This window comes from Anomaloglossus baeobatrachus, chromosome 1 (assembly GCF_048569485.1).
Source record: "Anomaloglossus baeobatrachus isolate aAnoBae1 chromosome 1, aAnoBae1.hap1, whole genome shotgun sequence".
Taxonomy (NCBI): Eukaryota; Metazoa; Chordata; class Amphibia; order Anura; family Aromobatidae; genus Anomaloglossus; species Anomaloglossus baeobatrachus.
The window spans coordinates 943329433-943357206 of record NC_134353.1 but is presented as its reverse complement, the minus strand read 5'-3'; the positions used below and the strand labels follow the sequence as shown (position 1 = coordinate 943357206).

The 27774-nt window shown below is 52.8% G+C and overlaps 1 protein-coding gene across 1 annotated transcript in view; it reads left to right on the top strand.

Moving 5' to 3' along the window:
- Positions 1–27774, top strand: part of RICTOR (RPTOR independent companion of MTOR complex 2) — a 161622-nt gene that overhangs the window by 36620 nt on the left and 97228 nt on the right. The window contains exons 3-4 of the mRNA XM_075330517.1: positions 5098–5195; positions 26476–26541. Of these exons, the coding sequence (XP_075186632.1) occupies positions 5098–5195; positions 26476–26541 (164 nt within the window). The remainder of the gene's footprint in view (positions 1–5097; positions 5196–26475; positions 26542–27774) is intronic.

The following is a 27774-nucleotide window of genomic DNA, read 5'->3' as shown; positions in this document are numbered from 1 at the left end:
TACCAGTACTGAGCACCCGAGCATGGTAGTGCCGACTCATCACTAGTTACCAGTACTGAGCACCCGAGCATGGTAGTGCCCGCTCATCACTAGTTACCAGTACTGAGCACCCGAGCATGGTAGTGCCCGCTCATCACTAGTTACGAGAACCGAGCACCCGAGCATGGTAGTGCCCGCTCATCACTAGTTACCAGTACTGAGCACCCGAGCATGGTAGTGCCCACTCATCACTAGTTACCAGTACTGAGCACCCGAGCATGGTAGTGCCCGCTCATCACTAGTTACGAGTACAGAGCACCTGAGCATGGTAGTGCCCGCTCATCACTAGTTACCTGTACTGAGCACCCGAGCATGGTAGTGCCCGCTCATCACTAGTTAAGAGTACAGAGCACCTGAGCATGGTAGTGCCCACTCATCACTAGTTACCAGTACTGAGCACCCGAGCATTGTAGTGCCCGCTCATCACTAGTTACCAGTACTGAGCACCTGAGCATGGTAGTGCCCGCTCATCACTAGTTACCAGTACTGAGCACCTGAGCATGGTAGTGCCCGCTCATCACTAGTTACCAGTACTGAGCACCTGAGCATGGTAGTGCCCGCTAATCACTAGTTACGTGTACTGAGCACCTGAGCATGGTAGTGCCCGCTCATCACTAGTTACCAGTACTGAGCACCCGAGCATGGTAGTGCCCGCTCATCACTAGTTACCAGTACTGAGCATCCGAGCATGGTAGTGCCCGCTAATCACTAGTTACCAGTACTGAGCACCTGAGCATGGTAGTGCCCGCTCATCACTAGTTACCAGTACTGAGAACCTGAGCATGGTAGTGCCCGCTCATCACTAGTTACCAGTACTGAGCACCTGAGCATGGTAGTGCCCGCTAATCACTAGTTACGTGTACTGAGCACCTGAGCATGGTAGTGCCCGCTCATCACTAGTTACCAGTACTGAGCACCCGAGCATGGTAGTGCCCGCTCATCACTAGTTACCAGTACTGAGCATCCGAGCATGGTAGTGCCCGCTAATCACTAGTTACGTGTACTGAGCAACTGAGCATGGTAGTGCCCGCTCATCACTAGTTACCAGTACTGAGCACCCGAGCATGGTAGTGCCCGCTAATCACTAGTTACGTGTACTGAGCACCTGAGCATGGTAGTGCCTGCTCATCACTAGTTACCAGTACTGAGCACCTGAGCATGGTAGTGCCCGCTCATCACTAGTTACCAGTACTGAGCACCCGAGCATGGTAGTGCCCGCTCATCACTAGTTACGAGTACTGAGCACCTGAGCATGGTAGTGCCCGCTCATCACTAGTTACGAGTACTGAGCACCTGAGCATGGTAGTGCTCACTCATCACTAGTTACCAGTACTGAGCACCCGAGCATGGTAGTGCCCGCTCATCACTAATTACGAGTACTGAGCACCCGAGCATGGTAGTGCCCGCTCATCACTAGTTACCAGTACTGAGCACCCGAGCATGGTAGTGCCCGCTAATCACTAGTTACGTGTACTGAGCACCTGAGCATGGTAGTGCCCGCTCATCACTAGTTACCAGCACTGAGCACCCGAGCATGGTAGTGCCCGCTCATCACTAGTTACCAGTACTGAGCACCTGAGCATGGTAGTGCCCGCTCATAACTAGTTACCAGTACTGAGCACCTGAGCATGGTAGTGCCCGCTCATCACTAGTTACCTGTACTGAGCACCTGAGCATGGTAGTGCCCGCTCATCACTAGTTACCAGTACTGAGCACCCGAGCATGGTAGTGCCCGCTCATCACTAGTTACCAGTACTGAGCACCTGAGCATGGTAGTGCCCGCTCATTACTAGTTACCAGTACTGAGCACCTGAGCATGGTAGTGCCCGCTCATCACTAGTTACGAGTACTGAGCACCCGAGCATGGTAGTGCCCGCTCATCACTAGTTACCAGTACTGAGCACCCGAGCATGGTAGCGCCCGCTAATCACTAGTTACCAGTACTGAGCACCTGAGCATGGTAGTGCCCGCTCATCACTAGTTACCAGTACTGAGCACTCGAGCATGGTAGTGCCCGCTCATCACTAGTTACCAGTACTGAGCACCCGAGCATGGTAGTGCCCGCTCATCACTAGTTACCAGTACTGAGCACCCGAGCATGGTAGTGCCCGCTCATCACTAGTTACCAGTACTGAGCACCTGAGCATGGTAGTGCCCGCTCATCACTAGTTACCAGTACTGAGCACCCAAGCATGGTAGTGCCCGCTCATCACTAGTTACCAGTACTGAGCACCCGAGCATGGTAGTGCCGGCTCATCACTAGTTACCAGTACTGAGCACCCGAGCATGGTAGTGCCGGCTCATCACTAGTTACCAGTACTGAGCACCTGAGCATGGTAGTGCTCGCTCATCACTAGTTACTAGTACTGAGCACCTGAGCATGGTAGTGCCCGCTCATCACTAGTTACCAGTACTGAGCACCTGAGCATGGTAGTGCCCACTCATCACTAGTTACCAGTACTGAGCACCTGAGCATGGTAGTGCCCACTCATCACTAGTTACCAGTACTGAGCACCTGAGCATGGTAGTGCGCGCTCATCACTAGTTACCAGTACTGAGCACCTGAGCATGGTAGTGCGCGCTCATCACTAGTTACCAGTACTGAGCACCTGAGCATGGTAGTGCCCGCTCATCACTAGTTACCAGTACTGAGCACCCGAGCAAGGTAGTGCCCGCTTATCACTAATTACGAGTACTGAGCACCCGAGCATGGTAGTGCCCGCTCATCACTAGTTACCAGTACTGAGCACCTGAGCATGGTAGTGCCCGCTCATCACTAGTTACCAGTACAGAGCACCTGAGCATGGTAGTGCCCGCTCATCACTAGTTACCAGTACTGAGCACCCGAGCATGGTAGTGCCCGCTCATCACTAATTACGAGTACTGAGCACCCGAGCATGGTAGTGCCCGCTCATCACTAATTACGAGTACTGAGCACCCGAGCATGGTAGTGCCCGCTCATCACTAGTTACCAGTACTGAGCACCTGAGCATGGTAGTGCCCGCTCATCACTAGTTACCAGTACTGAGCACCTCAGCATGGTAGTGCTCGCTCATCACTAGTTACCAGTACTGAGCACCTGAGCATGGTAGTGCCCGCTCATCACTAGTTACCAGTACTGAGCACCTGAGCATGGTAGTGCCCGCTCATCACTAGTTACCAGTACTGAGCACCTGAGCATGGTAGTGCCCGCTCATCACTAGTTGCCAGTACTGAGCACCTGAGCATGGTAGTGCCCGCTCATCACTAGTTGCCAGTACTGAGCACCTGAGCATGGTAGTGCCCGCTCATCACTAGTTACCAGTACTGAGCACCTGAGCATGGTAGTGCCCGCTCATCACTAGTTGCCAGTACTGAGCACCCGAGCATGGTAGTGCTCGCTCATCACTAGTTACCAGTACTGAGCACCTGAGCATGGTAGTGCCCGCTCATCACTAGTTGCCAGTACTGAGCACCCGAGCATGGTAGTGCCCGCTCATCACTAGTTACGAGTACTGAACACCCGAGCATGGTAGTGCCGGCTCATCACTAGTTACCAGTACTGAGCACCCGAGCATGGTAGTGCCCGCTCATCACTAGTTACCAGTACTGAGCACCTGAGCATGGTAGTGCCCGCTCATCACTAGTTACCAGTACTGAGCACCCGAGCATGGTAGTGCCCGCTCATCACTAGTTACCAGTACTGAGCACCCGAGCATGGTAGTGCCGGCTAATCACTAGTTACCAGTACTGAGCACCCGAGCATGGTAGTGCCGGCTCATCACTAGTTACCAGTACTGAGCACCTGAGCATGGTAGTGCTCGCTCATCACTAGTTACTAGTACTGAGCACCTGAGCATGGTAGTGCCCGCTCATCACTAGTTACCAGTACTGAGCACCTGAGCATGGTAGTGCCCACTCATCACTAGTTACCAGTACTGAGCACCTGAGCATGGTAGTGCCCACTCATCACTAGTTACCAGTACTGAGCACCTGAGCATGGTAGTGCGCGCTCATCACTAGTTACCAGTACTGAGCACCTGAGCATGGTAGTGCGCGCTCATCACTAGTTACCAGTACTGAGCACCTGAGCATGGTAGTGCCCGCTCATCACTAGTTACCAGTACTGAGCACCCGAGCAAGGTAGTGCCCGCTTATCACTAATTACGAGTACTGAGCACCCGAGCATGGTAGTGCCCGCTCATCACTAGTTACCAGTACTGAGCACCTGAGCATGGTAGTGCCCGCTCATCACTAGTTACCAGTACAGAGCACCTGAGCATGGTAGTGCCCGCTCATCACTAGTTACCAGTACTGAGCACCCGAGCATGGTAGTGCCCGCTCATCACTAATTACGAGTACTGAGCACCCGAGCATGGTAGTGCCCGCTCATCACTAATTACGAGTACTGAGCACCCGAGCATGGTAGTGCCCGCTCATCACTAGTTACCAGTACTGAGCACCTGAGCATGGTAGTGCCCGCTCATCACTAGTTACCAGTACTGAGCACCTCAGCATGGTAGTGCTCGCTCATCACTAGTTACCAGTACTGAGCACCTGAGCATGGTAGTGCCCGCTCATCACTAGTTACCAGTACTGAGCACCTGAGCATGGTAGTGCCCGCTCATCACTAGTTACCAGTACTGAGCACCTGAGCATGGTAGTGCCCGCTCATCACTAGTTGCCAGTACTGAGCACCTGAGCATGGTAGTGCCCGCTCATCACTAGTTGCCAGTACTGAGCACCTGAGCATGGTAGTGCCCGCTCATCACTAGTTACCAGTACTGAGCACCTGAGCATGGTAGTGCCCGCTCATCACTAGTTGCCAGTACTGAGCACCCGAGCATGGTAGTGCTCGCTCATCACTAGTTACCAGTACTGAGCACCTGAGCATGGTAGTGCCCGCTCATCACTAGTTGCCAGTACTGAGCACCCGAGCATGGTAGTGCCCGCTCATCACTAGTTACGAGTACTGAAATGCAGAAATACAATGTACACTCGCGCCCCAGAAAACGTGCTGTGATTGTGTCGCTGCGGGCGTCTGGTTATTCACTGCTTTTGTTTTCTTTTTTTTTTCAGAACCGAGTGACAACCTTAGAGAAATTTTACAAAATGTGGCCAAACTTCATGGAGTCTCTAACATGCGCAAGCTGGGTCACCTGAACAACTTTATTAAGGTAAGAGCTCGGCTTGTGTCTGACGCACAGAGACGATGATTATCCGTAATATACGCAGAAATGGCACATCCGGGTGTCACAACCCGACCGGTCATATACAGAAGAGCATCTCCAGTCAGGCACCGCTGATCACTTCTTACAGAAACAGATCCTGGATATTCAATATTCTTTTTTTAGCTCCATATCTCGTGCTCCCTCTCTAATAAGAGACAACTGCAGAACCTCGTAGTGCACCTGAGCTGCTGCAGAGCCTCGTATTACACCTGAGCTGCTGCAGAGCCTCGTAATTCACCTGAGCCGCTGCAGAGCCTCATAGTACACCTCAGCTGCTGCAGAACCTCGTATTACACTTCAGCCGCTGCGGAGCCTCGTAATGCACCTGAGCCGCTGCGGAGCCTCGTAATGCACCTGAGCCGCTGCGGAGCCTCGTATTACACCTGAGCCGCTGCAGAGCCTCGTATTACACCTGAGCTGCTGCAGAGCCTCGTAATACACCTGAGCCGCTGCAGAGCCTCATAGTACACCTCAGCTGCTGCAGAACCTCGTATTACACTTCAGCCGCTGCGGAGCCTCGTAATGCACCTGAGCCGCTGCGGAGCATCGTAATGCACCTGAGCCGCTGCGGAGCATCGTAATGCACCTGAGCCGCTGCGGAGCCTCGTAATGCACCTGAGCCGCTGCGGAGCCTCGTAATGCACCTGAGCCGCTGCGGAGCCTCGTAATGCACCTGAGCCGCTGCGGAGCCTCGTAATGCACCTGAGCCGCTGCGGAGCCTCGTAATGCACCTGAGCCGCTGCGGAGCCTCGTAATGCACCTGAGCCGCTGCGGAGCCTCGTAATGCACCTGAGCCGCTGCGGAGCCTCGTAATGCACCTGAGCCGCTGCGGAGCCTCGTAATGCACCTGAGCCGCTGCGGAGCCTCGTAATGCACCTGAGCCGCTGCGGAGCCTCGTAATGCACCTGAGCCGCTGCGGAGCCTCGTAATGCACCTGAGCCGCTGCGGAGCCTCGTAATGCACCTGAGCCGCTGCGGAGCCTCGTAATGCACCTGAGCTGCTGCGGAGCCTCGTAATGCACCTGAGCCGCTGCGGAGCCTGGTAATGCACCTGAGCCGCTGCGGAGCCTGGTAATGCACCTGAGCCGCTGCGGAGCCTGGTAATGCACCTGAGCCGCTGCGGAGCCTGGTAATGCACCTGAGCCGCTGCGGAGCCTGGTAATGCACCTGAGCCGCTGCGGAGCCTGGCAATGCACCTGAGCCGCTGCGGAGCCTGGCAATGCACCTGAGCCGCTGCGGAGCCTGGCAATGCACCTGAGCCGCTGCGGAGCCTGGCAATGCACCTGAGCCGCTGCGGAGCCTGGCAATGCACCTGAGCCGCTGCGGAGCCTGGCAATGCACCTGAGCCGCTGCGGAACTTCCATAGTCTGCAGTGTTTGGGCCATTTGCTGGCGGAGGGATGTGTCTGCGCTCTCCTGCTCCTACCTCTGTTACATGTCACCTCCTCTCTTCTATATACGGACCAGTCTGTATGAGCTGTGCTGGTTTCGTTTCCAGTAACCTCCGTCTCCCTGTGCCTCGTTGTTTTTCGCTCTGTGTCTGTGGCTTTTGTGGTCTTGTATGAAGATATTGTCCTATTATAGAAAGAAGCAGAAGCTGTGCAGCCGTCTGCACGCCACACCTGAGGCCTCCCCGTGCCGTGTGCACACCTTGCTCTTACTCGCAGTTTTGCAAATATCTATTGCAGAGGCCCATATGTAGATGTCAGGGCCCATATGTAGATGTCAGGGCCCATATGTAGATGTAAGGGGCCCATATGTAGATGTAAGGGGCCCATATGTAGATGTAAGGGGCCCATATGTAGATGTAAGGGGCCCATATGTAGATGTAAGGGGCCCATATGTAGATGTCAGGGGCCCATATGTAGATGTGAGGGCCCCATATGTAGATGTCAGGGCCCCATATGTAGATGTCAGGGGCCCATATGTAGATGTCAGGGGCCCATATGTAGATGTCAGGGGCCCATATGTAGATGTCAGGGGCCCATATGTAGATGTCAGGGGCCCATATGTAGATGTCAGGGCCCCATATGTAGATGTCAGGGCCCCATATGTAGATGTCAGGGGCCCATATGTAGATGTCAGGGGCCCATATGTAGATGTCAGGGGCCCATATGTAGATGTCAGGGCCCCATATGTAGATGTCAGGGGCCCATATGTAGATGTAAGGGGCCCATATGTAGATGTCAGGGGCCCATATGTAGATGTCAGGGGCCCATATGTAGATGTCAGGGGCCCATATGTAGATGTGAGGGCCCCATATGTAGATGTCAGGGCCCCATATGTAGATGTCAGGGCCCCATATGTAGATGTCAGGGCCCCATATGTAGATGTCAGGGGCCCATATGTAGATGTCAGGGGCCCATATGTAGATGTCAGGGGCCCATATGTAGATGTCAGGGGCCCATATGTAGATGTCGGGGGCCCATATGTAGATGTCGGGGGCCCCATATGTAGATGTCGGGGGCCCCGTCTGTAGATGTCGGGGGGCCCCGTCTGTAGATGTCGGGGGCCACCGTCTGTAGATGTCGGGGGCCACCGTCTGTAGATGTCGGGGGGGCCACCGTCTGTAGATGTCGGGGGGGCCACCGTCTGTAGATGTCGGGGGGCCACCGTCTGTAGATGTCGGGGGGCCACCGTCTGTAGATGTCGGGGGGCCACCGTCTGTAGATGTCGGGGGCCACTGTCTGTAGATGTCGGGGGGCCACCGTCTGTAGATGTCGGGGGCCACCGTCTGTAGATGTCGGGGGCCACCATGGTTTTCTTCCTTGCCACATTTGCATTGTTTTTTTGGCCATTACCTCTCTACACTTGCCTTTCTGCTTCCCAATGGAAATAATTACTGTTTGGTAAATTACAGAAACTTTCTTAAAGGGGTCTTCCACTACTTAATTCTAAATGTGCTGGTAAAAATGTAAGAATCAATCCTTACCTTCCATACTGTCTTCAGACTGCTTCTTTCAGTGGGGGCATAATGTGACCGCTGCAGCCAATCTGCAGCCCTGATCGGTTCTTTCCTTCACATTCTGTAAGAAGCAATTTTATTCATGATCTTAAAGATGGCCACCGGACGAAAGCTCAATTGACCGGCTGCTATCTCTCATAACGTCCCCATAAGTATGAGAAAAAAAAGAAAGCCGCTGCCTGACATATCCGGCAGTGACTTCTCTATCCAGGGAACTAAAGGATCAGGTGTTCCCAATCAGCTTGTCCGATCCTTCTCTACCACGGGAGGGTTGGGTGACCGCCATACTTGTGTGAGGTTTGTGGAGACACAGGGCTCAGTGGGTGCTCTCGTCCACTAAAACCTGCCGCCTTTAGAAAGACAGCGTGGCTCAGGGCTCATCCCAACTGAACGCCGGCCTCCTTAACCGTGGGCGTAACACTACTCAGACAACACAGGGTGAGGGAACCACAAAAATTAGACTTTATTGAATCCCCAAACAATTAACGGCACATAGCACATAAACAGCAAAACACACAAAAGTAACAGGCAACAGAGTCTCACCCTTCCGCTGGCTCACCAGGGATTTAGAATGTCCATGCCTCAGAGGTTCCAGGGCTATTTACTACAATCCAGCAGCACCCCGCTTTTGGCGGGCACCCACCGAGAAAGGAATAATGATAGATTTAGGAAGCTGTGTGAGGTCTGCAAAGTCTGTAACAGGTGACTGAACTGTCCCAACCTCAGTGTCCTCCTTAGGTAGTCCTGGTATGATGTTATGATGTTACAATCCTGGCAGCCGGAGTCGAAATCCCTAGGCTGTGGATATGGTCTCCAACCGGAACCGGAGTCCCTAAATTGAAGCCATAAGATATCCTGATCCTCTAGTCAGCTCCTAAGGCTATGTGCCCACGGGGACAGTGTCCTGCGGTTATATCCGCAAGACATTCCGCAGGTGCTCCCAGAAATCCGCAACAGAACTTTCTCTGTTTCAATGCTGCGGATATACAGCGGAATATCGTGCGGATATAGTGCGGACATTCTGCATTGAGGATACAGTACCATGGCTTCGGCACTGCATCCTCAATGCAGAACAAGTGCTGCAGTGATCGGGGTGTTCATACTTACCTCCATCATGCAGCACCTCGCTTTCCGGCGGCCGGGTCACTGTCAGCGTATGGTCTGGTGCACTGTGCTGGAGGTGGGCGGGCCTGAACTAGCTCCGGCTGTCACATGACTGGAGCTCGTGCAGGCCCCGCCCACCTCTTGTTTCCTGTACCTGGCTGGATCCACCGCGCTGCTGTACACCGGACGAAGAAAGTGACTCGGGTGTCTATCAAGGCAGGTAAGTATATGGGACCCTGCGGAGAAATCCGCAACAATAATTGACATGCTGCAGATTTTTCCGCACGAAAATCCGCACGATTTCCGCTGCGGAAAAATCCGCAGCGTGGGCACAGCATTTCCCAAATGCCATAGAAATGGCTGGGAAGTAGCTGAGCTGCAGATTTCTGGAAAATCCGCGGCTTTTCCGCGAGAAATCTGCTCATTTTCCGTAGCGTGGGCACATAGCCTAAGAGCTTAGACTGGATCCATTAGCATCCATCAGCATCCATCAACAACCTGGTGGCTTAAAGAAGTCCCTTTTATAGCCACAGCCTTCCACTTAGATACACTGCGTCCTCATCGATTGGTTGGACAAGAGCGCCTCTCCCATTAGATGAATCTCAAGCTGCATGGACAATGTTCATCCAAATGATGTCTACAGAAAGACTGAGGGTATACATGTAGTCTGGAAGTCACCGACTAGACAATGGCTACTAAGTTAATCACATTAGCAATACACAACTACATTACAATGATTGCTCCGAAGGGTCTGGTCCCAAACAATAGTTTAGCAAACATGAGTTAACACAAAAGAACAATACGTCTGGCTGAATGTTAAGAAACTTTAACCCCTGAGAGTCCATGTCGTCACAAGGTTGTCTTCAGGCTGTCTCCACACAATGGTCGAGATCTAGAAATCAACCATTAAATTTGCACACCCAAAGTAAAGTGACCAGGTCCATCTTATGTGACCACTGGACTCCTGCCATCAAAAGAGGATCCATGTTGGCCAGCAGATAGGAGGGCGGTTCACAGGGCTGCCATCTAGTGGTTTCGGAGTAGTGACCTGGTGCTGGACTAGGGTCCTGCCAGTTGTTCTGCTCATCTTTTTGATGATAGGGGGGAATGTCAAGTCAACTGGTAAGCTTCTATAGAAGTACGTCACCAATTTTATTAGTAAATATATATATAAAGTTGCTATTGACCTGAATTTCTCACCAGATGTCGGTAACAACCCATCCAATCCTCACAGGCAAAGAAATCAAACCATAGATGTCCATAAATTAAGTTATGTATAATAATGAGAAATGACAGGTAAAAAGTATTGAACACCTAAAGAAAGAGCGGTGCAAAAAGCCATGGAAAGTCTTGACACCAGCTGAAATCTATCAGTAATTACAAAGCAATCCTGCCACTTAGTCAAAAATATCAGCTGGTTCATCTGATGGCCTATAAAAAGGTGCCACACAAGAAACATCTCATGATGGGTAAAACCAGTGAGCTGTCTGAAGAACTTCACAGCCATATTATTGCAAAACATACTGATGGCACTGGTAACTGAAGAATTTCTAAACTACTGAAGGCTCCAGTGGCTGTTAGGACCGTAATCCGTAAGGGGAAAGAGCATCATTTCACCATAAACCAGGCTCAACCAAGTGATCCTGCAAGATATCAGAAAGAGGGGTGAAAAGAATTATCAGAAGAGTTGTCCAAGAGCCAAGAAGCATCTGTGGAGAGCTACAGAAAGACCGGGAACCAGTAGGTACAATTGTTTCACAGAAAACAAAAAATAATGCACTCCCCATCCATGTCCTGTATGCACGCTTCTGTATGCGCGCTTCTGTATGCGCGCTCCGGTATGCGCCCTCCGGTATGCGCCCTCCGGTATGCACCCTCCTGTATGCACGCTCCTGTATGCACGCTCCTGTATGCACGCTCCTGTATGCACGCTCCTGTATGCACGCTCACCATGCAAGCATCCATTACTGAATAAAAGCAGGCTCAAGAGCGTTTTAAGGTTTCCTCAACAACATTTATACAAGTCTGTAAAATACTGGAGAATATAGTCTGGTCAGATGAGACCAAAACTGAACTCTTTGGAGGCCATAATATACACAATGTTTGGAGGGCAAAAGGCAAATCACCCCAAAAACACCAACAGTGAAGTGTGGAGGTGGGAACATCGTGGTGTGAGGCTGTTTTTCAGCATACGACACTTCATATAATGGAAAGAAGGATGAATGGACTAATGTATGGAGACATTTCTGATAAAAATCAGCTGCTATCTACCAGGAAGATGAAGATGAAACAAGGGGGGAGATTTCAGCAGACACTGATCCCAAACACAGCCAAGGAGAACAAATAAATCTGCTAGAATGGCTGAGCGATCACCGGAGCTAAATCCAATAGAAAATGTCTGGAAGGAACTAAAGGTCAGAGATCATCGAAGGAGCCAGGACCTGCAGGATGTGAAGAGTGTGTGTGTGGAAGAATGGGCCAAACTGCACCTGAGCAATGCAGGCGACTAGTGTCTCCATCCAGGAGGCGTCTGGAAGCTTTACTATGAAGTGTTTAAATATATTTCAGTAATGTGTTTAATACTTTTTCCTTTGTCATTTTTCCTTTATTATATATTTATGGACATCTACGGTTTGATCTCTTTGCCTGTGTGGATTGGATGGGTTGTTACTGACATCTAGTGAGAAATTCATGTCAATAGCTGCTTTAGAAATATATTTACTTAGAAAATTGGTGATGTGTTCAATATATAATATATATATAGATGTATATCTATATATATATATATATATCTATATATATATATATATATATATATAGATATATATCTATTATATATATATATATATATATATATATATATATATATATATATATATATTATTATATATTTATATATATTTTTATATATATATATATATATATATATAAATATATTTTTATATATATAATTTATATATATTTTTATATAGATAGATATAATTAGATATATATATATATATATATATATATCTAATTATATCTATCTAATATATGATATTTATAGATATATAGATTAGATAGATATATTTATTTATATATATATATATATATATATATATATATATATATATATATTTATATATATATATATATATATTTATATATATATATTTATATATATATATATATATATTTATATATATATATTTATATATATATTTATATATATATTTATATATATATTTATATATATATATATATATATATATATATATATAAAAAATCTCTATTTTTATTAATATTTTCTGCCCTGGCGTTGCATCCCACCCCGCAGATCTTTTGGCTGCAGAGCTTCTCCAGTTGATCCACATTTCTTCGCACAAGATCAGATCAGTTTCCGGCTCAGCGGATAAAGTGATGGATGTCGGGGAGCGGAGGCCGGCGGTGATTATAGAATGGCAGCCTGACCAGAGGTGACGTACAGCTGCTCCCACATCCCGTGACGGCTGTCACTCCTTGTGAGGCAAATCCCGGGATATGAAGATGAATTATGACTCCAGTCATAATCCCTCATCACTCCCTGGCAGTGCCCCCTCCCTTCTTGTTCTCAGTGTTCCACTTACACCTCCCATGGCCATCTCCTGTGATATGGAAATTAGGTGATGTGGGAACAAAGGACACAGGATGACTCCCTGCCGTCACCCTGTAACAAGAGTTGTATCTCATTATAAGGCTCTGGAACTAGCCAGACAGAACGACTCCAGTAAAAAATGGTTCATATCTCGCAAGCCATATTTCCGATAAATATGGCAACCATAAAAATGGTGTTTTCGCATGCGGACGATGCTGGCACACCTTTTTTATGGGAGCGGGAGCTTGGGAAATACCCCAGGCGTGATATCAGCCAATGTGGAACTAGTAGACAAGTCATGAAACCTCTCATTCTGTAGCTAAATTCATAACTGTCACAATGAGAGCATTGGCGTCCGCCTACGACGCTCCCAGGCAAAGTTATGGCCCATATTCCATGTTGTGGATTGTCCATAACTCAAGCCAGGGGTGGAGCAGTGCTCCCTCTGAGGTCACTAAGGTAGGAGGGGACCTGGATCTGCCCAGGTTGATAACCCTACTTCGGCCATTTTCCAGTGTTCTTTTCGCTGGGGGCACGTGTAGGAAACATCTGTGGGAAGGATCCTAGAAACCTGGGTACAGCGCCCCCCTGTGGCCAGACGCAACAAGGTAACTGCTGGAACTGTGTATGCCTGTTTGTAACCCATGCTTTGATTGTAACTGTACTCTGACATATGTATATTCTGTAGATTCCCTATTGTATATATTGTAGTTTCTAGTGTGGCTTTAGGCTGATTAAATTATATAATTAATCTTGGGCTGTTCTGTTATCTCGATCTTGAATCCCACGTCTGTGTGTTCGGCTAATAGTTACCGTAAATCGGTTGGTGGCAGCGAATTGTGCCAAGGATTATTGTGGGGAGGCCAGTGAGATTCGGGGAGATTTTATATATTCCGCCCGCGGAGGTCGGGGGAATATATACCTTACTCTCACCGGGGACCCTTCAATAATCGGCATAAGTAGTATAGCGGCCTCCTTGCTTATTGTCGGGCAATTCCATAATTGGCCTGACTATAAGAGGGGCGCTAGAGAGCGCGTCACGTGCTCTGTCTGTCGGTCGGGAGGTATAAAGGAGGGGTGACCCCCACTTGTTACCCCCCGATTGTGACGTACTGGTAGCCAGCGCGGGGGATTTCTGAGTGACCCCCCCGGTGGTTTGTGACATATTGGTGGCATAGCGGTGGGATCGAGATAATAGTGTGTGTGAGTGTGAGACCCATACTCCCAGACACTAAAGACTGCCTGCAGCAGCTGTGGCTGCTGGGGTCTTCAGACTAGCTCAACACTAGAGTGTCAGAGTGCAGATACTGTAAGGTGTGTGGAGGCATCAGGTGTCAGTTCTGTGTCAGTGACCAAAAGTCTGCAAGAATGGCTGATGGCACCAGGAGCAGAGCTATGCAACTGGCCAATGCTAAAGCAGGAGCCGAAGAGAGGGAGGACGGTGCTGTGGGCAGTAATGAGGAGGTTGCCCACGAGTCCTCCAGGAGCTCGACGCCAGAAAACCGTTCTGCAGAGGACAGCGCACAAGCTGGCAATTATGGACAAGATGAGGAGCAGCTCACCCAAGGGTCCTCAACGAGCCAGATGCCAGCCCTCCGCTCTGCAATGGACAGTGAATCACCAGGCTCCGCAGCGGGCCGCAGATCACCACGTGCCATTCCACCGAGCCTGGGAGGCTCGGATAGCCTTCTTCAAATGGCTATGGCCCTTCTCCAGGCTGGAGACCAGGAGGGCTACAAGGGACTCCTGGCAGAGCGCAGGGCAGAGCGGCAAGCAGCGCGTGAGGCTGAGGCTGCGGAGCGGCAGGCAGCGCGTGAAGAGCGCCAGGCAGAGCGTGACTACCAGCTGCAGCTAGCTCAGCTCCGGCCCTCATCAGCCACACGTGACCTTCAAGTCACCAAACTTCCAAAGGTCCGTGTTGAGGACTTCCCAGTGCTGGAGAAGGATGGAGACTTGGACTCTTTCTTGACTGCTTTTGAACGGACTTGCCTGCAGCACCATCTGAACAAGGACCAGTGGGCCAAATACCTGACCCCCCGTTTAAGGGGTAAGGCCCTGGATATCCTTGGGGACTTGCCTGCTGAGGCAGATCAGGCCTACGACACCATCAAGCGGGCCCTGATCCAACAGTACAACCTCACCCCGGAGTCCTACCGCAAGAAGTTCCGGAGCCTACAGAAGGGACCAAAGGACTCCTGGGCTGACCACAGGCGGGCACTTGCCCGAGCTGCCGACCACTGGACCCAAGGCCTGCAGCTTTCCACCGGACCGGAGATCCTGGACTTGTTCATCACGGAGCAACTCTTGTGGAACTGCCCTGAGGATCTCCGCCAGTTCATCCGAGACCAGAAGCCAAAGGGGTCCACGGCTACAGCTGCCCTGGCCGATGACTACACCAACAATCGGGCTCCTGAGGCCAGGAGAGCAGCCACCAGCAGCACCTGGAGAGGGGGTAAGATGAACTCTGCGACTGCCCCACCTGCCCCTAGACTGCAGGGGGTGTCCCCCTCAACTCCCCTCTCCAGGCCCGTGGCAGAGCCAAGACGGTGCCACCAGTGCAACCTACCTGGACACTTCAAGGCCATGTGCCCTCAGCGTCCCAAGGCCCCGGCTCCGTCCCCGTCCCAAGGGCCGCCCAAGGTGTATTGTGTGGGTGGGGGTGGTGGTAGGTCCCTGGACAGCTTCCAACCTGTCACCGTCGGCCGGTCTGTGACCATAGGACTGCGAGACAGCGCCTCGGAGGTGACTCTGGTGCGGCCTGAGATGGTGTCCCCCCAAGACTTGATCCCTGGAAAAACCCTCGCTGTCTCCGGGATTGGAGGCATTGACCCGGCGCTGCCTGTTGCTGACATTTATGTGGACTGGGGCGCAGGGCGAGGGGTGAGAGAGGTGGGGGTAACTGATCGGATCCCTGCAAACGTGCTACTTGGGACAGATTTGGGGCAGATAACCTCCCAGTTTGGGCCCCCCCCAAGGGCTGAACCTTCAGCCCGTACTGAAATGACTCCTAACAATGTTAATGTGTTATCTATGAATGATGTAAGGGAGGAGGGAGTGAACTCTGATTTTTCTGCTTGCATAGACACACACTCAGCTGCAGCTGTGACAGGGGAGGGGGTCAGAGAAAGGTGTGACAATGCCTCTACAAGTAATCAGCCTGTGAGCTGGGATCTGTTGCCCTCTGCAGGGATAAGCAGAGAGCAGGGTGCTGCAGGGGGAGGACCAGTGTGTGGGGTGGGGGCTACCACAGCAAATGTGGGGTCCCCAGAGATTTCACAGCGGGGTTCTGTTGCTGCAGGAGGGGAACAGGCAGGTGAGATTGGGGCCGGTCCAGGAGCGGAAGTGCTCCCAGGTAAGATCTCGGTGCATGGTTCCCCCACAACCGGGGTGTCAGGAAGCCAGGTAGGTCTGCCTGAACCGGCGACTTGGTCAGGAACGGAGGAGGAGCAGGCACGACCCACGGTCGCAGCGGCTGTGGCCGCTGTCACCCGCAGTGGGAGTGCTGGAAGCCAAGGGGCCTCCCGGAGGTCCGATAGCTCTTCCCCTTCCGACCAAGTGGCAGCCGAGTCAGGTGGAGGCCAGGACACAGGTCCCGGGGTACTGACTGAAGATGTGACAGTCTCGTCGATTCTGGCCACATCTAGTCAGGGGTTTCAGGCAGCGTTAGAAGCTGACGACAGCCTGAAAGCTCTTAAGGAGCAGGCGGCACAGCCTCCCTCGGACTCGGACCCGGAGCGAGTGGTCTGGGACCAAGGACGGCTGTACCGGGCCACGGTCCAGCAGGGTTCACCGGAGGCGTGGCCCAGGGACCGACAGTTGGTGGTACCCTATCCGTTCCGGACGGAGTTGTTGCGGATCGCACATGAGATTCCGATGGCCGGACACCTAGGGATCGCTAAGACCAAGGCCAGGTTAAACCAGCATTTCTACTGGCCAAAAATGGGGGCCGATGTGGCTGCCTACTGCCGTTCGTGTGAAACCTGTCAGAGAGTGGGGAAGGCGGGGCCACGCCCCAAAGCCCCACTAGTATCTCTGCCAATCATCGATGAGCCTTTCAGGAGGGTGGCTGTGGATCTGGTCGGCCCGCTGGCCATCCCCAGCAGCTCCGGGAAACGCTTCCTACTGACGGTAGTGGACTATGCCACCCGGTACCCAGAAGCAGTGGCCTTGTCGTCCATTCGGGCTGACAAGGTGGCCACCGCATTGCTGGAGATTTTCTCCCGAGTGGGTTTTCCCCAGGAAATGCTCACTGACCGGGGGACCCAATTCATGTCCCAGCTGATGGAGGCCCTCTGTAAGCAAGTCCAGGTGCGACATCTGGTGGCCAGCCCGTACCATCCACAGACTAATGGCCTGTGCGAGCGGTTCAATGGCACCTTAAAGCAGATGCTTAAGATGTTGGTCGACTCCCATGGGCGTGACTGGGAGCGGTATCTCCCACACCTGTTATTTGCTTACCGGGAGGTTCCACAGGCCTCAACAGGATTCTCACCGTTTGAGCTCCTGTACGGGCGACGTGTGCGGGGCCCCCTGGCTCTGGTGAAAGAGGCTTGGGAAGGGGATTTGGCCACCCCTGGAGTGTCGGTTATCGAGTATGTCATGCGCTTCCGGGACAAAATGCAGGCCTTGACGCAACTGGTACACGACAATATGGCTCAAGCCCAGGCTGATCAGAAGCGTTGGTACGACCAGAACGCTTGTGAGAGGACCTACCAAGTGGGTCAAAAGGTGTGGGTACTGGTCCCCGTACCACAGGACAAGCTTCAGGCAGCCTGGGAAGGCCCATACCTCGTGTACCAGCAGCTCAACCCTGTAACGTACCTGGTCACCCTGGACCCTGCCCGTGGAAGGCGGAAGGCCTTCCATGTGAACATGATGAAGGCACATCATGAGCGGGAGGCATGTGCGCTCCCCGTGTGCAACCTGCCCGAGGAGGGAGAAGCGGAAACCCTCTTGGATATGCTAGCCCAGGTTAGGGCAGGCGGATCCATTGAGGATGTGGAGGTTGGCCACCAGCTCTTGGAAGACCAACGGTCCCAGCTGTGGGCCACCCTCCTCCCCTTCCGGGGGTTGTTTACCAACCAGCCCGGAAGGACTGACTTGGCTGTCCATCACGTGGACACTGGGGATCATCCCCCGATCCGGCGTTCAGCATATCGGGTCTCCCTGGAGGTGCAGCAACACATGCGCCAGGAGATTGACGAGATGCTGAAGCTGGGGGTGATCCAGGCATCCAACAGCGCTTGGGCCTCGCCTGTAGTCCTCGTCCCTAAGAAGGACCGAACCACTCGGTTCTGCGTGGACTACAGGGGGCTCAATGCGGTCACGGTCGCCGATGCGTACCCAATGCCACGCATCGATGACCTGCTCGATCAGTTGGCCGGGGCTCAGTACCTGACCATCATGGATCTGAGCCGGGGATATTGGCAGATCCCCCTGACTCGCAAGGCCAGGGAACGCTCTGCCTTTATTACCCCATTTGGACTGTACGAGTCCACGGTGATGCCATTCGGGATGAGGAATGCCCCTGCCACTTTCCAGCGGATGGTCAACACCCTGCTCAAGGGACTTGAAGGGTACGCGGCCGCGTACCTGGATGACATTGCCGTCTTCAGTCCCACCTGGGAGGACCACCTAGAGCATCTAGCACAGGTGCTCAGGCGGATCCACCGGGCAGGTTTGACCATCAAGCCGGGAAAGTGTCAGCTGGCCATGAGCGAGGTCCAGTACCTCGGTCACCGGGTAGGTGGGAGAACACTGAAGCCCGAGCCTGAGAAAGTGGAAGCCATCGCATCCTGGCCCACCCCCAGGACCAAGAAGCAGGTGATGTCCTTCTTGGGGACCGCTGGGTACTATAGGAGGTTTGTTCCATGCTATAGTAGCCTGGCAAAGCCCTTGACGGACCTCACCAAGAAGAAGCTGCCCTCTGCAGTCGATTGGACAATGGACTGCGAGACAGCCTTCCGGGCCCTAAAGGACGCCCTGTCCAGCCCGCCCGTGCTACAGGCAGCCGACTTCACGCGGCCGTTTGTAGTACAGACCGACGCCAGTGACTTCGGCCTCGGTGCGGTGCTCAGCCAGGTGGACTCTGCGAGCCAAGAGCACCCAGTCTTGTACCTGAGCAGGAAGCTGTTACCAAGGGAAGTTGCCTATTCCACGATGGAGAAGGAGTGCCTGGCCATAGTGTGGGCCCTGCAGCGTCTGCAACCCTATCTATACGGGCGCCACTTCATCGTGGAGACGGACCACAATCCCCTCAGCTGGTTGCACACCGTCTCTGGGACGAATGGGCGATTGTTGCGATGGAGCCTTGCACTCCAGCAATACAACTTCACCATTCGCCACAAAAGGGGTCGTGACCACGGTAACGCAGACGGGCTGTCCCGACAAGGAGAGGTCGCGGACGGGCGCACGGGGGAACACCGGAGTGTGCTGCCCCCTAGCGCCCTCAAAAGGGGGGAGGTGTGAGGCAAATCCCGGGATATGAAGATGAATTATGACTTCCAGTCATAATCGCTCATCACTCCCTGGCAGTGCCCCCCTCCCTTCTTGTTCTCAATGTCCAGCATCTGTGAAGGTGTTACACCTCCATGGCCATCTCCTGTGATATGGAGATGAGATGATGTGGGAACAATGGACACAGGAGGACTCCCTGCCGTGACCCTGTGGTAGGAGCTGCTATCTAATTAGCAAGCTTGGAAGTATCCAGACAGAACGACTCCAGTAAAAAATGGTTCATATCTCGCAAGCCATATTTCCGATAAATATGGCAACCATAAAAATGGTGTCTCCGCATGCGGACGATGCTGGCACACCCTTTTTATGGGAGCGGGAGCTTGGGAAATACCCCAGGCGTGATATCAGCCAATGTGGAACTAGTAGACAAGTCATGAAACCTCTCATTCTGTAGCTAAATTCATAACTGTCACAATGAGAGCATTGGCGTCCGCCTACGACGCTCCCAGGCAAAGTTATGGCCCATATTCCATGTTGTGGATTGTCCATAACTCAAGCCAGGGGTGGAGCAGTGCTCCCTCTGAGGTCACTAAGGTAGGAGGGGACCTGGATTTGCCCAGGTTGATAACCCTACTTCGGCCATTTTCCAGCGTTCTTTTCGCTGGGGGCACGTGTAGGAAACATCTGTGGGAAGGATCCTAGAAACCTGGGTACAGCGCCCCCCTGTGGCCAGACGCAACAAGGTAACTGCGGGAACTGTGTATGCCTGTTTGTAAACCATGCTTTATCTGTAACTGTACTCTGACACATGTATATTCTGTAGATTCCCTATTGTATATATTGTAGTTTCTAGTGTGCTTTAGGCTGATTAAATTATATAATTAATCTTGGGCTGTTCTGTTATCTCGATCTTGAATCCCACGTCTGTGTGTTCGGCTAATAGTTACCGTAAATCGGTTGGTGGCAGCGAATTGTGCCAAGGATTATTGTGGGGAGGCCAGTGAGATTCGGGGAGATTTTATATATTCCGCCCGCGGAGGTCGGGGGAATATATACCTTACTCTCACCGGGGACCCTTCAATAATCGGCATAAGTAGTATAGCGGCCTCCTTGCTTATTGTCGGGCAATTCCATAATTGGCCTGACTATAAGAGGGGCGCTAGAGAGCGCGTCACGTGCTCTGTCTGTCGGTCGGGAGGTATAAAGGAGGGGTGACCCCCACTTGTTACCCCCCGATTGTGACGTACTGGTAGCCAGCGCGGGGGATTTCTGAGTGACCCCCCCGGTGGTTTGTGACACTCCTGGAGCCCGGCTATGTGCTACATGCAAAAAGTGAAATCTGTTCTGAAATCTGCAGCAGCAGCGCAACATTGCTGTATAACTGAATATTCCCATCTCAGCAGTCGTTTTCTCCGCGTTCCGTTCCGGAGGTGTAGACCGGGCTGGTGCGTCCTCTTTGATAGGAGTTTCTATAGCTTTGCCCTTCACTCTCTTTCCTCGGCCGGTGACTGTAATTACCCGGTCACAAGACGCTGAGACAACTTTGTACTGGTTTCAGTATCTGATTTACTTATTGTTTGTGTGCACTTTACTGCTTTAATCACTTCCCGGATGTGAGGACCCTCCGATGTGAGGACCCTCCGATGTGAGGACCCTCCGGCCGTGCACAGTCCTTTACACCAGCTGATGTTGCCTCCTGGATTTATTTGCCCTTGATATCTGTCTGACTCCTTCTCTAAAGGGTCAATGATCTCAGGAATGACTTAAAGCCCCCCATATACTTTAAACTAATGTCGGCTGAACCCACCATTATTGACTGGGTGGGCCGTGTATGAGGACACCAGCCAAAGGATTGTTGGGGGAGATGTCTATCGGGTATGTCCAGTTTCCTACTGCCAATTGTATTGTTCTCCCTGGAATAAGCCATGGCCGACCTGCTACCATCGGGGTCCTCCTAGAGGACACTGGAGCACTCAGCCAAAGAAATGCATCTGTGTATGGGAGAGTCGGCCGAAATGACGATTGGCCGAAATATCATTTGTTTGACAGCCATCTAATGTGTATGGGGGGGGCACAGACCTTTAGAAAAACATCCTAATTAAAATGTCCCTGATGGTCTAGGGTAGAAGAGCGGTTACTGTCCATATTTCTCATGGTCTACGGTGTACGAGGGATGTCTCTCTCTAGTTCTGGTGGTCTTGTGTAATGGGAGATTAGTGTCCCGAATTCTGGTGGACTTCGGCTTAAGGGTTGGTTTGTGTCATTAGTTCTGGTGGTCTAGGGTATAGGAGGGGTTAGTGTCACTAGTTCTGGTGGTCTAGGGTATGGGGGGTTAGTGTCACTAGTTCTGGTGGTCTAGGGTATGGAGGGTTAGTGTCACTAGTTCTGGTGGTCTAGGGTATGGGGGGTTAGTGTCACTAGTTCTGGTGGTCTAGGGTATGGGGGGTTAGTGTCACTAGTTCTGGTGGTCTAGGGTATAGGAGGGGTTAGTGTCACTAGTTCTGGTGGTCTAGGGTATAGGAGGGGTTAGCGTCACTAGTTCTGGTGGCCTAGGGTATAGGAGGGGTTAGTGTCACTAGTTCTGGTGGTCTAGGGTATGGAGGGTTAGTGTCACTAGTTCTGGTCTAGGGTATGGGGGGTTAGTGTCACTAGTTCTGGTGGTCTAGGGTATGGGGGGTTAGTGTCACTAGTTCTGGTGGTCTAGGGTATAGGAGGGGTTAGTGTCACTAGTTCTGGTGGTCTAGGGTATAGGAGGGGTTAGTGTCACTAGTTCTGGTGGTCTAGGGTATAGGAGGGGTTAGCGTCACTAGTTCTGGTGGACTTCGGTCTAAGGGTTGGTTTGTGTCATTAGTTCTGGTGGTCTAAGGTATGGGGGGTTGTGTCACTAGATCTGGGGGTTTAGTGTATGGGGAGTTAGTGTCACTACTTCTGGTGGTTTAGGGTATAGGAGGGCTTAGTGTCACTAGATTTGGGGTCTAGGGTATGGGGGGGTTAGTATCACTAGTCCTGGTGGTCAAGGGGTATAGGAGGGGTTAGGCTAAGTTCACATTTCCGCTAAAATGTATCAGTCACAATCCGCTGCTCTTGTAAACAACGGAATCCGTTTAGCGGATTCCGTTGCTCCCATAGACTTGTATGAGCAGCGGATTGTGACTGATGATGCTGCGTTGCACCCTCCGCCCGACTGATCAGTCGTGGAACGACTGACCGCCGGGCGGGAGGAACGCAGCATGTAACGTTTTTTGAGCAGCGCGATCCGTCGGATTTCACTGCGCATGCTCTCTGGCTCCCTGCACACGTCACCAGCTTTGGTTGGTTACCCGATATTTACCCTAGTTACGGTGCAAGGAGCCAGTGCTAAGCGGTGTAGGCCCGTAACCAAGGTAAATATCGGGTAACCAAGGTAAACATCGGGTGCTTTGCTGTTACCTGATATTTAGTCTGGTTACGTGTGCAGGGAGGCCGACACTTCCCAGCTCGGCCCCGCCCCCTCCCGCACTCTGTGCGCACACACACACACACACACACACACACACACCTGTCCCCAGTCATGCAGACCGCAGCAACTGCCACTGACATCTTCAGCACCTGGCTCCGCCCCCTGCTCGGCTCCGCCCCCTATTGCACTCCGCACATGTGTGTACACACACACACACACACACACACACTCTCACCTGTCCCCAGCCATGCAGATCGCAGCACTGCCACTGACATCCTCAGCGCCTGGCCCTGCCCCCCGCTCGGCTCCGCCCCCTCCCGCACTCCGCACATGTGTGTACACTCACACACTCTCACACACACACACACACACACACATACACTCTCTCACCTGTCCCCAGCCATGCAGATTGCGGCACTGCCACTGACATCCTCAGCGCCTGGCCCCGCCCCCCGCTTGGCTCCGCCCCCTCCCGCACTCCTCACTTGTGTGTACACTCACACACTCTCACACACTCTCACACACACACACACTCTCACCTGTCCTGCAGTCCCTGCGGCACTGACGTCCTCAATGCCACGGCCCCGCTTGGCTCCCCCTCCCCCGAACTCCGCCCCCCGCACACAACGGAATCCGACAAAGAATTCTGTTCTTTGTCATCCGTTGTACAGCGTTGAACAGCGCATCAGTCACATGCGTCAAGCGACGCATGTGACTGATACAAAACAACGGAAATGTGAACTTAGCCTTCGTGTCACTAGTTTTGGAGGTGTAGAGTATAAGAGGGGTTAGTATTACTAATTCTGAGGGTCTAGGGTACAGGAGGGGTTAGTGTCACTAGTCCTGGTGGTCTGGGGTATAGGAGGGGTTAGCGTCACTAGTTCTGGTGTAAGTCTTGAGCTTCTGCATAATCCTGCTACGGACAGTCTAGTAGTTGGGGGTCTTTTAGGATGCAGTACGGATAGGAAGTCAGACCGCTGTGACAGTGGTGATTATCAGAATGGGGGTCCCGTGTCCCCCCACATTAATGAACCGCTAGTTTGTAAATGTCACCATCAATTCCCATAGATGCACCCTGTTAATACAAGGACGCGGGACCCCCCTGTTCATGGTCGATTGGACCGGCGCTGATCACGCGTTTCTGGCCTCTCGTGGGCGTTGGATTCCCGCCTGGTTCTTGCTGCTGGTGATGAGCTTCTCGTGTTCTCAGCTTCCTGTTTATGGCTGTTGTTTTCAGCCGTACATCACAAGTCCCGAGGCGTGGGCAGCTTTACTTTAATTTCATGAGACAATTAATCATCATTTACAAGAAAGCAGAAATAAACTCCTCACCGCAGCTACACCTTCTAAGAGAGTTATCTCCTCAAAGTGAAAGTCCTGCCACTTCTACAGAAAGTGAAAATGTAAGAACAACATCCCAGCACTTCCTCCAACCCGCTGCTGATGGAGAGGAAACTGTCCATCAACCAAAGAAATCTTCCTTGTGTCTCAGATCAGCGGTTTTCCCCCCATTGCCACGGTCCTGTGTCTGGCTGTAAGACAACTGCCTGCAGCAGGAACCTCACCTCCAGGGTGCCCCGCCTTCTTGACCGGGGCTCGCCTTCTTGACCCGGGGCTGGGGCTCGCCTTCTTGACCCGGGGCGGGGCTCGCCTTCTTGACCCGGGGCTGGGCTCGCCTTCTTGACCCGGGGCTGGGCTCGCCTTCTTGACCCGGGGCGGGGGCTCGCCTTCTTGACCCGGGGCGGGGCTCGCCTTCTTGACCCGGGGCGGGGCTCGCCTTCTTGACCCGGGGCGGGGGGCTCGCCTTCTTGACCCGGGGCGGGGCTCGCCTTCTTGACCCGGGGCGGGGGCTCGCCTTCTTGACCCGGGGCGGGGCTCGCCTTCTTGACCCGGGGCGGGGCTCGCCTTCTTGACCCGGGGCGGGGCTCGCCTTCTTGACCCGGGCGGGCTCGCCTTCTTGACCGGGGCGGGGCTCGCCTTCTTGACCCGGGGCGGGGCTCGCCTTCTTGACCCGGGGCGGGGCTCGCCTTCTTGACCCGGGGCGGGGCTCGCCTTCTTGACCCGGGGCGGGGCTCGCCTTCTTGACCCGGGGCTGGGGCTCGCCTTCTTGACCCGGGGCTGGGCTCGCCTTCTTGACCCGGGGCTGGGCTCGCCTTCTTGACCCGGGGCTGGGCTCGCCTTCTTGACCCGGGGCTGGGCTCGCCTTCTTGACCCGGGGCTGGGCTCGCCTTCTTGACCCGGGGCTGGGCTCGCCTTCTTGACCCGGGGCTGGGCTCGCCTTCTTGACCCGGGGCTGGGCTCGCCTTCTTGACCCGGGGCTGGGCTCGCCTTCTTGACCCGGGGCTGGGCTCGCCTTCTTGACCCGGGGCTGGGCTCGCCTTCTTGACCCGGGGCTGGGCTCGCCTTCTTGACCCGGGGCTGGGCTCGCCTTCTTGACCCGGGGCTGGGCTCGCCTTCTTGACCCGGGGCTGGGCTCGCCTTCTTGACCCGGGGCTGGGCTCGCCTTCCTTGACCCGGGGCTGGGCTCGCCTCCTTGACCCGGGGCTGGGCTCGCCTCCTTGACCCGGGGCTGGGGCTCGCCTCCTTGACCCGGGGCTGGGCTCGCCTCCTTGACCCGGGGCTGGGCTCGCCTCCTTGACCCGGGGCTGGGCTCGCCTCCTTGACCCGGGGCGGGGCTCGCCTCCTTGACCCGGGGCGGGGCTCGCCTCCTTGACCCGGGGCGGGGCTCGCCTCCTTGACCCGGGGCGGGGCTCGCCTCCCTTGACCCGGGGCGGGGCTCGCCTCCTTGACCCGGGGCGGGGCTCGCCTCCTTGACCCGGGGCGGGGCTCGCCTCCTTGACCCGGGGCGGGGCTCGCCTCCTTGACCCGGGGCGGGGCTCGCCTCCTTGACCCGGGGCGGGGCTCGCCTCCTTGACCCGGGGCGGGGCTCGCCTCCTTGACCCGGGGCGGGGCTCGCCTCCTTGACCCGGGGCGGGGCTCGCCTCCTTGACCCGGGGCGGGGCTCGCCTCCTTGACCCGGGGCGGGGCTCGCCTCCTTGACCCGGGGCGGGGCTCGCCTCCTTGACCCGGGGCGGGGCTCGCCTCCTTGACCCGGGGCGGGGCTCGCCTCCTTGACCCGGGGCGGGGCTCGCCTCCTTGACCCGGGGCGGGGCTCGCCTCCTTGACCGTTCACCAACTAGATAGTGAACATATGAGCAGAGCAGATGATGGGTATGAAGTGTGTGCTCATTAGGGCAATAACGTAAATGTGTGACCACTGACTTATACACTAACACACCCATCACCACCTGAGAATGGCCGACTTATCTTGAGAAGCTTAGGGGGAGTGTTCGGCTAAGGGCAAAAAGTTCAGTTAAAACATCCCGATTTGTCAGTTTGCACATGTACATGTACTGTGTGTGTGTGTGTGTGTGTGTGTAAATATATATATATATATATATATTATATATATATATTATATATATATATATATATATATATATATATACTATATATATACACGCGCGCATACATAATGATATCGCCGACTGCCACACAAGCAGCGCCACTCCTGTAAATGGGTGGCATCTGGTATTGCAGCTTTGACTTCACATCAATCATTTTACCCTCTTTTGTGCTTTCCTTTTTTTCATGTTTTTTTTCTCTCTCCAGCTTCTATGCAATGTTGGCCACAGTGAAGAAAAATTAGGTTTTTACGTACGAAGACATAATTATTTGGTAAGTGGACTCTGAAATGTGACTGTGCATAAAGATAAACCAGTTGTGCCTACTAAGGAAATATTTAACCCCTTTATGAGCAAAAATATTCCCCTATATCGTAAGAAATTAGTTTTATCCCCCCGCCCTCCACCTCCTCACTATCCTGTGGCTGTAAGGCAACCGGCTGCAGCAGGAGCCTCTCCCCCCTTCCCTTTCTGCAGTAACAATAAAAAAAAATATTAAGCCCAGCAGTGTATGCCCTCTACATAAGCGGGGACCGCCACAGGAAGAGGTAGTGCTGGATCCGGGGGTGGGGGGGGGGGGGTAATTGGTTAGTTTTTTGTTTAAATATTATAAAAAAACAAAAAACATAGATTTAAATTTGCAGGTATTTTACATGGTGGATAGATAACAGGTGCAGTTTCTTTGCTCCTACATGATGTATATACGGTACAATTGTTTCAGAAATGTTTTTATATATATATAATTTAGTACAGACCAAATGTTTGGACACACCTTCTCATTCAAAGAGTTTTCTTTATTTTCATGACTCTGAAAATTGTAGATTCACATTGAAGGCATCAAAACTATGAATTACCACATGTGGAATGAAATACTTAACAAAAAAGTGTGAAACAACGGAAAAATATGTCTTGTATTCTAGGTTCTTCAAAGTAGCCACCTTTTGCTTTGATTACTGCTTTGCACACTCTTGGCATTCTCTTGATGAGCTTCAAGAGGTAGTCACCGGAAATGGCTTTCCAACAGTCTTGAAGGAGGTCCCAGAGATGCTTAGCACTTGTTGGCCCCTTTTGCCTTCACTCTGCGGTCCAGCTCACCCCAAACCCATCTCGATTGGGTTCAGGTCTGGTGACTGTGGAGGCCAGGTCATCTGGCGTAGCACCCCATCACTCTCCTTCTTAGTCACATAGCCCTTACACAGCCTGGAGGTGTGTTTGGGGTCATTGTCCTGTTGAAAAATAAATGATGGTCCAACTAAACGCAAACCGGATGGAATAGCATGCCGCTGCAAGATGCTGTGGTAGTCATGCTGGTTCTGTATGCCTTCAATTTTGAATAAACCCCCACACCATCACACCTCCTCCTCCATGCTTCACGGTGGGAAGCAGCCATGTAGAGTCCATCCGTTCACCTTTTCTACAAAGACACGGTGGTTGGATCCAAAGATCTCAAATTTGGACTCATCAGACCAAAGCGCAGATTTCCACTGGTCTAATGTCCATTCCTTAA